At 39.7% G+C, this 13,512-nt stretch overlaps 1 protein-coding gene across 10 annotated transcripts in view; it reads right to left on the bottom strand.

Annotated features, from left to right (window-relative positions):
• Nucleotides 1-470: 470 nt before the first annotated feature.
• agrn (agrin) overlaps nucleotides 471-13,512 on the bottom strand; it is a 466,151-nt gene continuing 453,109 nt past the window's right edge. For all 10 annotated transcript variants that reach the window (XM_032562688.1, XM_032562681.1, XM_032562697.1 and 7 more), the window contains 2 exons: nucleotides 11,212-11,315; nucleotides 471-3,016 (listed from right to left, as the gene is read on the bottom strand). In XM_032562688.1, the coding sequence (XP_032418579.1) occupies nucleotides 2,856-3,016; nucleotides 11,212-11,315 (265 nt within the window). In that variant the 3' untranslated portion in view covers nucleotides 471-2,855. The remainder of the gene's footprint in view (nucleotides 3,017-11,211; nucleotides 11,316-13,512) is intronic.

Consider the following 13,512-nt stretch of genomic DNA (forward strand, 5'->3'; position numbering starts at 1 on the left):
AACGGACCAATGGCTTCCACAAACCGATGGACACCAAAGTCGCATCGCTAGGCCAACGGGAACTAATTTTCCTTCCAAAAAACAATCTGATGGAAAACTGGAAAAGACTACTGTGTTTTCTAAATTGTGAAAAAAAAGTTAGGCTGTGAGCTATTCAAGCCCTAATGTCAGCAAAGCTAATGTCAGCGCCCACCAACCACATTTCTAAACAAGTATTTTTCCAAAGAGGTTCAATCAGGGGTTCGTGAATCACTTGAAATTTAAATAATAGCACTGTAAAATGCTAAACTTAGATTGGATTGAAAATGTTGCATATTTTGTCAATGGTTTTCAATAAAAATATGATTATTTGTGATTAATTACAGACCCTGGAATTAACTTGATTGAAAATTTTAATCAAGACCCACTGTTAATATCTTAAAATGAGACATTGCAACAGCTCCAATTAAAGACGAGGAAGGAGAAAGAGGTGGATCTGGTTGACATTTTTATTTCATGGTGGTAGGAACACAAGACAAAGGTCATAAAGTTAGTAATGTTCAGGTCATGCCACTCTTACTCGCTGTGCTGCCCGCTGACGAGGTCTGCACAGTCAGACAGTAGTTTACAGAGGTCAGACATGGAGGAGAATCCACATGGAGACATAAATAAGGAACAGAAAACAGATCCAAAAAACAGTAAATAGATTAAAAAAACATTTTTGCAGAAACCCTCTGGGATCTTTTTTTATGTTTGGGGATTATTACTAATATTATCATTATGTATTACTCCATTTACATTATTGGAATGAGGCTAATACACTGGCTAAATGTAAGGAAACGGTAAGATGGGGTGATGTCTTCATTCCCTGCTAACAGCTAAGGTGGCAGGTTGTTTTTAAGGCAATTCAGTTTCCACCAAAGCCACACAGAAGCAACCCATTTGGGTTTGATTCAAAGATCTAGCTTGTTAAAAATAAAACCCAGTCTTGGGACACCAGAAAGGGGTTTCCCCGAGCGTGGACACACACAACACAACTCTAAAATTCAGGGTGATGACATCGCTCCCACGTCGAAGTATATCAATCCATAAGTGTATAGACAAGTCAGACATGGCTCCAGTGTATATTACTAAAACAGAAAACTCCACATATCACACTTTTGCTTAATTTACACTTTTAAAACCGCGGGGGCTGTACAAAAAAAAAAACAAAGAAAAAACAAGTGGCCTGATGATTTCAAGGAGAAACAGAAGTGAGAAGATAAAAACAGTAGAAGACCTTTTGATACTCAGTCACAAACAGGCATGATTTTAGTCTCAGAATATTGCCAAGGTTCTCATATCAAAACAAGTGTCTTTAAGTCAGTCAGCTCAGTTTATTGCATTCGGCTCCATGTTGCAACAGTCCGTTGCCTTGCTATTCTAACGTGCAGAGTTCTGCGGGATTGTGGGTGTTCTTGTCCGTTTTTGCGGCTGTTATGGCTTCAGAACGTACCAGCTTCTCCTTCAACCCGTCACCCCTCTTACTCTCACTCAACAGCCGAAGCTAAAATCTGTTCCTCAAGGAATGTTCTCGGAATTACAAAAAGAAAATGAATCGAGTCCCAAGCAGAGTTAGGGGAGTTTGTTTTCTTTTTTAATTTCTCTCTGTGTCTTTTAGTGACAACAACTGATTATTTTACAGGATATTCCCAGGAGTTGTTTCTCTCCCCTTGTTTCACCTCTCTGTCCTTCTTCTTCAGCCTTTGCTTTTAGCGCCTCCTTAAGGTTAGATCCGGTAACAACTCATCGAGTTCCTGCAAAAACTAACAGCTCCCAATAACAAAACAAAACACCAAAGACCAAAAACAAACAAACAAACAAAAAAAAAACACAACCTTAAAGCATAATCCCAATCCTGTACTTTCTGCAATCATAAGAAATAAAATACACTTTTCTCAAATTATTATTTTTTTTAGAAACAGTGTCAATAAAACAAAACAAAAAAATCCAGATTCTAACCAACACTGCAGAAGTGCATGCATTTATAGTGGTCAACATTAGTTCATCTGCTGATTGTAGAACAGAACGCACAACAGTACATGAAAAGCACAAGTCTCAGAAGAGAACCCATCTTACATATTCACAGTCTTAGGTATTATTTATATATAGAAGTCTATATTTATAACATTTATGGGTATCTATGATTCATGGTTAATGAAATGAGAGTCATTGTGGGACGCAGAGCTCTCTCCATCACGTCGGCGCGGTTGTTAGTCATATTTCAAAAACTAAAGGCTCTGATGAGAGTCGACTGGAGAGCGGGTTTATCTTTTATTTCTTTCTTTGTAGCTGTGAGATGGGAGTCGATGGAGTGGCCGGACAGTGCACTTAGTCACTGTAACAGCTCGGTTGATATTTCATTAGGAAAATATAGCGGGCTGAATAATACCAGGGTAGAACCTATGCATATGGCGCTGCGGCTCTGAACAGGGAATACATAAAGATGTAAGGGCCATGCTTGGAGGGAATGTGTCTGGTAGAGACGGCACCAAGACAAGGCAGCAGCCAGAGATCAGAACCGTGTTCAAGTAATGAGAAATTAAAAACAAAACGTGTTGCTTTTAAGGTAACAACTAAATCAATACAATGAAAATAGCTTTTTTCCACAAATATATGTAAAAGGAAGAAAAAAATAAAGTGTAGTGGAGATGCAGAAGAAAATGGCAAAAAGAATTCCAACACAAATTAAAAACATATTTCATTATTTCCCCATATAAAAAGTGATGAAAAGTATACAAAAATAGAAAATAATTACAGCAGGAGACATGGGCGTTATGGAGGGAGGGTTTCTTGTTTTGTTTACTCCGGTCTCGCAGTGCTCGCTCTCTTCCCGGTTATTTGGCGGCGGAGCAGTGTAGTATTTTGGGGCTGTTCAAGGCGTCCTCCACCAGGTGGACGTCCACCCCGTCCACCACCACGTCCTTGATGCAGCCAACGAAGCCGGTGCTGTAGGCCTTGGGCAGCCGGCGCGCCACGCCCAGCACCTCCAGGCCGCCTGACGAGGAACGGAGGGACATGAACACCCAGACACACACAGCAACACACACCGACCAGGACATGCTGAGGACCCTCAGAGTAAACATCAGAACCTAATGATGCGTTGGAATATGTCTTTTCTTAAGGTAGAATTAGGTGATAAATCAGTTTTTATCAATTAACCAAATTTTTGGTTGCAGTGGTGATTGGACTCATCATTCATTGCCTTTAGGTTACAGCTCAGGTCAGATTATTGAAACTGGGACAGAACCAACAGGAAAATAATCCCAAATAAACCAAAACTGGTTCTGAAGTGGATAATGGGTAACACTGAGCTCCTGGAATGACTCTAACATCAACTGCTTAGTGGACTGAAATACAGATTAATGTGAGAAAACTAACCAATGGTGATGAGCTCCATGATTTCTGATTGAGTGCTTTAACCATAATCCAACAGGAATTATAGAAGTTTGCTGAAAATGTGTGTGCTTAGCCTGGCTAAGGAACATTTATCCCAACAGTATACATAACTTTAAATTAGAGTGACCAGTTCATGTTTTCTGGCTTTAACTTGTTATAGAGGTTATAGATAAGAGAAAGTGGAACCCCACAGGTTATTTTTGTCTCTATTCAGAGCTTCAGACGTCTGCAGTGTTTCATCACCGTGTCATTAGTAAACTGATCTGGTGTAAAACTCATGCAGCGATCCTGGCAGGATGTGGGATTGGATCTGTGAACAAATTAAAGCTGAAAATTCCCTGAAACGTTGCGCCAAACAGCCAGAGCGAGCGAGCGCTGGGTTTGTCAGGTTGCGTCTCAGTGTTTGATGTTTCACACGAAGGCGCCGCTGACGGACATGACAGGCTGACAGTTTATTTCTCAAATCAAAGCAAAAAAAAACTGAATAGCAGCTACAGAAAACAAAGCTATGACCAAAGCTATTCTTGGGGGTACTATGACAGAAGTGTACACACACACACACATATATACATACATACATACACAGGGTTTCCCCCAGTATATTATAAGCCTGGCAGCCGCCATGCTTTGCTTCCCCCCCCACACACACTCCTTCCAGGCTAAGGGTTGCTTGTTTTTAGGAAAATATTAACTAAAAAAAATATATATATATATATATATATATTGTCTCTGTTGCTCTGAGCATTTCACTAGAGAAGATTTATTCCTAAAGGATAGGTTTATAAATTATAATATATAAGTTTAGAGTTTATGCATTTAACCCCCCTGTTATGTTCGTTTCTGAGGTACAGCAATAATGTTCGTGGGTCAATTTGACCCATGGGGAGTGTTTAATCATGCAATAGTGTCAGAAACCAAAAAATTCCTCCAAAACATTTCTGTATATGATTAATACTAACCATTTCAATCAATATTTGTGCAATGATGTTTTTTCATTTCTCACAAATTAAGGATCAATAACGACAATTTACTCATTTACTCATTTGGACATGAAAAATTGAATTTAAATTTTTTCTGTCCACTGAAAAAAACCTAGACACAAAAAACCAATAATTTCCTTGAAATTGATCTTAGTTAAATTTTTATATTACATTTTGTTTTTTATAATGGGTGATCTTTATAGTTGAACTTGAGACAAATATACTGTCCGGGTCAAATTGACCCGCTGATTAAAATCAACATAAATGAGTCATGCAGAGTATTTATATTTCAACCCACTTCTGCTGAGTGTCCACTCAGTGTGGGTTGAGTTTGTCCACGGGAACAGAAAAGGTTCCCATCAAAAGTTGTATGAACACCTGCTTTCTCGCAGTTTCCTGGTGAAGTAAAGAGAATAGTGAGAATGGGTGTTCATGTGTGTGCGCGTGTGCATGTATGTGTGTGATGTGGTATGTTGTGTGTGTGTGGTGAAATATAGTTAATAGCTACAAGTATAAGGAAACATATGGAATTGGACATTTTTTTAAATCTTTTTTACCCTTCAACTTGACTGCCAAACAGTATCTATGTAAAAAGTAGACACGGGGGTTGCAAATGTATAAAATGAATACATTTAAAATTTATATCTAGAGTGTACCTATTAAGACAAATAGAAAAAGTCCCATGCAAAAAAATACTTCCAAGTACTTAAAAAAAATAATTTAAACTTTAAAACTTTCAATTTGACCAGCAACATAACAGGAGGGTTAATACGGAGCCCCCTAAGGGACATGGGGAATTTTTTTTTCTTTTGCGTTCCCTCGCAATACTGTACTGGTCAGTTATGCAGCATAATTGAATACTGTAAGCCTTTCTTACGGTGGGCGCCGTACTTTCTGCTTTAATATAAGGTTATGTGAGGTTTTTCCATGAATGTTAGTATCTTTTTGTGAAATATCTGAAGTTTTATATCTTTCTTTAGGATAGAAAGGCACCACAAACCTGTGATATAAACAGAAACTTTCCGTAAGTAGGAAAGAAATAAAAATACATCCTAATTTGGACTATTTCTGAGTTATTATCGCGGGTAATAAATCATCTGACAGTTTTGATTGTGTCTCTGTTGTGTTCGTATCTGAATGGTTTAAAGAGCTGCTTTCAGTGCCGCTCCATCTTAGCCTTAACAGACATAAACATACAGTAAAAAAATCAATTTTCAATCTGTTTTTTGCCCCAAACAGTTAATAATAATAAAGAAGTTTTCACTGAGGCTCTGTAAGAGCCATATGAATGAAATAAGTAATTATTGATATGACAGGAGCAGCGGCTTTGAGACTTAGGTGTGTCGATGTGGGAGTGACGTCACCAGGTATGAATGGGAAGGATACTGGCTTTGTGTGTATTAGGAAGCGGTGAGCGGGGCGGTCAGTCCTTGCAAAGTTTGGAGCCTGATCATCAAAATGGAATAAATCGATAATTGTGACAGAACAAAGAAAAGGTTTGGAGTTGATTGATACACGGACATTTGGCTGCACAGTGGCGCAGTTGGTAGCACTGTTGCCTTGCAGCAAGAAGGTCCTGGGTTCGATTCCCGGCCGGGGTCTTTCTGCATGGAGTTTGCATGTTCTCCCTGTGCATGCGTGGGTTCTCTCCGGGTACTCTGGCTTCCTCCCACAGTCCAAAAACATGACTGTTAGGTTAATTGGTCTCTTTAAATTCTCCCTAGGGGTGAGTGTGTGTGCATGGTTGTTTGTCCTGTATGTCTTTGTGTTGCCCTGCGACAGACTGGCGACCTGTCCAGGGTGAACCCCGCCTCCCGCCTGGAACGTAGCTGGAGATAGGCACCAGCAACCCTCCCGACCCCATTAGGGACAAGGGTGAACAGAAAATGGATGGATGGATGGATGGATGATACACGGACAGATGAGATTCCCAGAGTTAAACCAGTGCGGCCCTTTACCATCATTAGTTTGTCGTGTTTTTAATAATAAAACTTGTTTATTATTATTAACTGTTTGGTGCAAAACACTGACTGAAAATTGATTTTTTTATTGCATGTTTATGTCTGTTAAGGCTAAGATGGAACTGAAAGCAGCTCTTTAAACCATTCAGATACGAACACAACAGAGACACAATCAAAACTGTCAGATGATTTATTACCCGCGATAATAACTCAGAAATAGTCCAAATTAGGATGTATTTTTATTTCTTTCCTACTTACGGAAAGTTTCTATTTATATCACAGGTTTGTGGTGCCTTTCTATCCTAAAGAAAGATATAAAACTTCAGATATTTCACAAAAAGATACTGACATTCATGGAAAAACCTCACATAACCTTATATTAAAGCAGAAAGTACGGCGCCCACCGTAAGAAAGGCTTACAGTATTCAATTATGCTGCATAACTGACCAGTACAGTTTTGCGAGGGAACGCAAAAGAAAAAAAAATTCCCCATGTCCCCTAGGGGGCTCCGTATTAACCCTCCTGTTATGTTGCCTCTGCGCTTTGCCTCACGCGCTGCCGCTGCTTTACCTCACTTTACCTCAGCGGGATCGCACGTGCCTCTTTTCACTCAAACTGACCTGTATGGATATTTACATCAACTTCCTGTGAGAAATGATTTTTCTTTGGAGAACTCAAGGTAAGAGTTTAAACCCCGCCGTGTTAGCTCTGGTTGCGCAGCTCTACGTGAACCACAGGAATAACTTGTAGTCGCGAATTCAGAGGTGCGGTGAGATTTATCTTTGTGAACAAAACATTATGTGGCTTTTCCATCTCAACACGCTGCCCAGCGTGTGGCTCTGTCTTCCCTGTAAAGCAGGGGTCTCAAACTCCAGTCCTCGAGGGCCGCAGTCCTGCAACTTTTAGATGTGCCTCTGCTGCACCACACCTGAATAGAATAATTAGGTCATTAGCAAGGCTCTGGAGAACTGATCTACACAAGGAGGTAATTAAGCCATTTAATTCCAGGGTTTTGTACCTGTGGCACATCTAAAAACTGTAGGTCTGCGGCCCTCGAGGACTGGAGTTTGAGACCCCTGCTGTAAAGTTTATGTATGTGTTCCCAGTTGACCGGTGTGTTAGTGGTTAACGAACCAGTTCTGACCTCATCATGCAGGTTCAGCCCAGTGAGGAGCTTTAGCGCTCGCCTAGTAGTCACGCATCACGTTGGTTTTATATTATTTTATTAGTAGTAGTATTATTTTTCCGGTTACACGATGCATCAAACCATATCAAATGCGTTTTCTGGGGCGTGCTGTGGCGCAGTGGGTTAGCACACCCCACGTTTGGAGGCCTTAGTCCTCGAAGCGGACGTCGCGGGTTCGACTCCCGGTCCCGACGACCTTTGCCGCATGTCTTCCCCCATCTCACCCTCCTTCCTGTCTGCTTACTGTAGAAAAATACGAGCGCCGCAAAAAAACTCTTCGGAGAAAAAAAAAAAGAAGCGTTTTCTACTTAGTCAGCCAGAGTTCATTCGCGCGGCCGCGCGGGATCTGCAAATCTCGTCCCATTAACTCCAGCAACCAGAACAGCTTCAGTGACTCTTGTTAAAAACTCAATAGACACGAAATGGAAGAGCTACTAAAGCCACATTAGCAGCATTAATTTAAATCTCCCGTTTGTTCCACATCTCTGCGCAGTGCAGAGGATTTAACTCATCAAGCAGGGCCGGTCCAAGGCTGTATGAGGCCTTGAGCAGACTTTGACTTAGGGGCCCCTCTTGCTGCTAAAACATCAGCACCTCCAACAGCTTCTGTGTTAGATTTAGTGAAATCTGGGAGATGGGGAGTAGTTTAACTGGCCAATCTAAAAAGCAATAAGTTATAATTACAGTTTACTAATTTGTATTTGTGAACAAACAGCTCAAACTCAAGCATCAGATTGTTGCTGTGGTAACAAAACAATCTAACTATGAATATTGTTCTTTGAGGTTTTACAAAGTAAACTTGCCAGGTCCTTTAACACCATTGATAATCTCAATAAATAAATGTTACATTTATGTATCTGTGGTCTGTGTTAAAATATTAGCATTTATGGGGCCCCTGAAGCCTTGGGGGGCCTGATGGAGCCGCTGACTTAAATTTGGATTAAACAGAAGTGCAAATAATTGATGTTCATTTTAATTGTATTGTTTGATTTGTTATTTTTAAGATTCTGTAGTTGTGGGTTTAAATAGCGTTTCACTGGTGATATTTTCCCGCAACATATAATTACGCAGTAATATTTTTACATTTCCTGTCAACATAACATCTTTGAATACAAAAACACAGTGGACCGCTGGTGGACCGCCTCAGCACCTGACCACTGGGCTTAGCAAGTTCTCTGGGGGAAACCCTGAGTATATATATATATATACCGGTATATACAGTATATATATATATATATGGTATATGTACAGTATATATATATATATATATATATATATATATACATAGCTTCTTTGTGTGCTTTGGAGTTTCTGTGCTGTTGAATTTTTTTGCGAAGTGATAAAAGCTGGGTAGCTCTTGAATTGCTACAAAATGAAGCTGCATTTTCCTCAGCCCACTGGCTGCAATGTTGACACCGCGAGATGCCATGATACCTAAATTCTGAACGTCATGACATGGAATGCATCCCAGCTTTCCATGTCTGGCATATAACCATTCATTTTAGCTTTTAAACTGGTTATATTGGTCCTGTGTCCAGACAGAGGGATAATCAGTAGGCCTGTTTGTTCTGAAGATCCTGCAGCTTCCAACTCAAAACCACTAGTACCTCTTTACTCTCCGTCTCTCTTTGTCGTTTAAGCACACCCGTTGCCGTGGTAACCACCTGTGCTCCGCAAGCCGAACAGAGATTACGTTAAAAACATAACATTCAGTCCGTTGCGATATTAGGTTTTCAGGCTTGATATTTATTTTGTGATTATTAATAAGTGCTCCCTGAACACAGCGTGGTTGATGAGCTAGTTTTAAACTCCTGCTCTGCTAGTTATTTTGGTAATGGAACCGAAACACACAGAATTGCGCAACACCTTGTTGAAACAATAATTACTGAGATTATTATTTTTGTTGAGTCATGAATTTCAACATGTTTTGTTGATATTTTTTGTTGTTGTTCTTTAATAAAGTTATGAATGTTTTGATAAGCGACAGTTTTATGGCACATTCTAGAAGATATACAGTACAGACCAAAAGTTTGGACACACCTTCTAATTCAATGGGTTTTCTTTATTTTCATGACTATTTATAAGGCAAGAAATCCCACTTATTAACCTGACAGGGCACAGCTATGAAGTGAAAACCATTTCAGGTGACTACCTGTTGAAGCTCATCAAGAAAATGCAGAGTGTGTGCAAAGCAGTAAAAGGTTGCTACTTTGAAGAAACTAGAATATAAGGGGTATTTTCAGTTGTTTTACACTTTTTTGTTTAGTGCATATTTCCACATGTGTTATTCATAGTTTTGATGCCTTCAGTGTGAATCTACAATGTCAATAGTCATGACAATAAAGGAAACTCATTGAATTAAAAGGTGTGTCCAAACCTTTGGTCTGTACTGTATGTTTTTCTTTGAAGAAACACATGGTATTTATGGACCGTTTTTAACTTAAACATGTAAACTATAAGACACATACAGACCACTTAAACCTGGACAGATCTCTTCTAAACAACTTGTTTGTGATTTGTAAAACTTTTACTCTATTTGTGACAAAATAAAACAAAAAGATATGAATATTTTTGTCATGTCTTAGGAAGCATATTTACACATTCAGTAAATTGTTTGTTCTGTTCCTTAAGTTGCTTAGCGTTAGCTGCTAACAATGTTGGTGTTAGCTTCTTTTCTGACTGTTGGCTTTTCTTAATACTTCATTACTTTTCTTCTCCTTCAGCTAATCTTATACCTGCTGAAACAAAAAATAAAGAATTACTAAGTCCTAAAGTGTTTAGGGCTTAGTAATTCCTAATTGCTGTGTGAGCTACTTTTCTAAGTCAGCGAATTCAAAGTTGTCATTAGAGTCTTTCTAGCTAAATCAGCATGAAACATCTTTATTCAGCATTCCTGCAGCGCTAATCCTGCCTGTTAATGTTTTACCTGGCTGCCATTGCACCTCAGTTTGGTTTTTTTAGATCCCACCTTCTCTCCTTCCTGTCTGGTTGGATCATGAGTTCATTTCCTTTCTCAGGTTCTTTACATCGCTGTCCTTTCCCCCATTAATCGGATTGGGAGCCTCAGAATCAGAAGTCGACTAATTTCATGCAATTTACAGATGAATTAATGATGAACGGTGAAAAGGGATTTAGGATGAAGAAGCGCTGGCGATAGGAGGCTGTGTGAGGATTAGCTGTTGGTGCTGCAGGGCTCCATCAGCACCTGTTCCACTGTGCTGCCTCCCGTCTACCTGACTGCGCTCAGCATGAGGCCCGGCCGGAAAACACCGCCTCCATTTCCCAACACTCACTCTGCATTTTAGGAAGAGCCGGACTTTATTTCGCCTCCACTTTCATACTGGTATTTCCTCAGAGTGCTCTCTTAAAAACATTCCTCAAAGCCAAGTTCAGCCCAAATTGAACTCCAGGTAGATAACCGGCTGTTAGGTCATTTTGAATTCAGAAGAGGAAGAACTTTGGAGTTAGTCAGAAACACTTTTTCATTTCTCACCTCAGTAATGAAAAGAGCTTTTCTGCAAACACTGCAATCATTTTTTTCTGCTCTTCCTCCACAATGAGTTTATTACTCCTATTTGGCAGCGCTGCACGACTAGTTAGAGGGAACCAACACACACACGCAAACACACACTCAGAACTATTTGGAGTTCTAAATGTTGAGACCTACCTAACCAGAGCGCTCCGTCTGTGTCCAGCTGCGTGGCTCGGAGAGGAGATGAGCCTGTCACCGGCGCCTCGTTGCCCACCTGCAGAGAGCCGTCTCGAAGCGCCCTGCAGACCAAAACAAAGATGGAGGCAGCTTCAGGTCTGATGCATGAGTCACCCATTTAGTGAATCAACTCTTCTTATCAGGGTCCAACTTCCTAAAGAACAATCTCAAATTTATATACAAAAGATCACTATGAGGAAGGAAGAACATAAACACAGAAAGGAAGGAAGGACTGCAGTTTTATTTCAGACTGGGATCATCGTGAAGTCAAAGCCCAGACGTTTTTCAGGCTGGTATGAAGTTTCCTGTTAATGTGAATCAGCAAATCTATCTCCATCAAATTACTTCCAGTAAAGTGAACATTCACATAAGAGCATTTTCCATGCAGCGTTCTAAATTAGCCTAGCAGCTAACAGATGCTGGAGAAGCCTCCATTCTGCACACACTCACCAAATCTGAAGACTGCAAAGATTAAAACTCACTAAAGAAAGTCTCCAGCCAAGAGAGAGCCATTAAAAGCGAGGCACAAACAGAAATCTGTGCAGCTATGTGAGCTGCATGCTGCATAATTTTGCTTCCCAACATTATCTCTAAATTATGCCATCTTTCAGCATCTGCTGTAAATAGGAGGAAAGCCTGGGATGAGATCCGTTTTAAAATGGATGTGAGCGGCCTTTTGAGGATCGATTGTTCTCGCCTTAAATGACAAAAACCAATCTAATTATCCACACAGAGGTCCATTTGAGGCAAAGCTGGAAACAAATGTTCTCCTGCGATAAAGCAGAGAACATGGAGAAGGTGCTAAATGGCTCTTTTTCAACCCTCACACTGTTAATTTGTTTCTAATGAACAAATCAATTAACGTGACATCACTGTGCAACAAAAAAGTGCTGCTCGCTTTTTGTGTTTTTCCACTTGGAGGAAGATTACCCGTGGTTTGTAGAAGTCAGAGTGGGAATCCATGACTGTGTTGGCTGCCTGGATTAAACATGTCTATATTAGATAAACTACAGAATGAAATAACAGAAAAAATTACTACACAAGTGCTGCTAAAATGTCAATATTGTGGTTTTAAAAGGACAAAACCCACAAGAGAGCCAGCTGATACGGAAAGCAGAATTATTTTCATTGGCAACACATTTAATCATAATCTAGAATAATAAACAAAAATAAATGTTTTTATTGTGTTTCAGTGAATTGTCCTGTTTTAATTCAGAAGTCTGTAACTTATGTCCACATTTAAACTTATCTAACAACCAATATATTATACCACACAGCAAACAATGCCTTCAAAACTATTTATTCACTTCTCCACATTCAGCTACAAACCTCAAAGTATTTATTGGGGTTTAATGGAACCACATAAAGTAGAAAAATTATTATATTTCACTTTACAAATTTGACTTCCATTAGAAAAGTGGTAAAAAAAGATTAATGTTTAAAGAAACCCATAAAAGTTTATTTTAATTTCTGCAATAAAATAAACAGTAAATATAATAAAAAGCTGCTTTGGTCAGATGAGACCAAAATGAAACTTTTAACTGAAAATAGAGGAAAGCTGGCGCTGCACATTGGACTTAATGCAGCAGTGAAACATGGCGGTGGCCCCGTCAGGATGCGGGAAGGTTTTCCTCAGAAAGGACAGAAACACTGATTAGAATTAAAGAGATGGTTGGAGCTACATAGAGGCTGATCCTGGAGGTGGAGCTGATTCAGCAAAGTTCAATCAAACTGTTTTATCAAGAAAAATAGAAATAAATGCATTCTACAGTTAACAGATTATTTATAAAAATATATTCTTTCCACTTCACAGTTATGCACTTCTTGGTCAATCACTTAACATCCTAATAAAATGCATTAAAAGTGACCCAATATGTTCCGTGAACAGGTTAGGATGGGTCTATGGGGACAAAATGTAGAAAAGACATTGTGGTTTCCACACTTTCACATCCCTGTCTGTGTATGCATACAACAGTTATTTCTCATGAATCTTGTTCTGCAGAGTGTGGCAGACATGTTGGGCTGCAGCAGCTGCTCTCCGTCTGAACACTGATCACCATGTCTAAGCTCCGACTTCCACACCGCGCCTGTCTGTTGTGTAAAGCTTCAAACGTGGGCGTGACCGGGCATGAAAGCAGCCTTGATCTGAAACTAACCAGAGTCATCAACTCAGAAATAAGCGGAGGATTCAGGTGAGATATCACACGGTGAGCAGCAACACAAAGACATACGAATTCAGTCTAATCTTCCTTTAACTGA

Source organism: Xiphophorus hellerii, chromosome 1, assembly GCF_003331165.1.
Source record: "Xiphophorus hellerii strain 12219 chromosome 1, Xiphophorus_hellerii-4.1, whole genome shotgun sequence".
Classification (NCBI taxonomy): domain Eukaryota; kingdom Metazoa; phylum Chordata; class Actinopteri; order Cyprinodontiformes; family Poeciliidae; genus Xiphophorus; species Xiphophorus hellerii.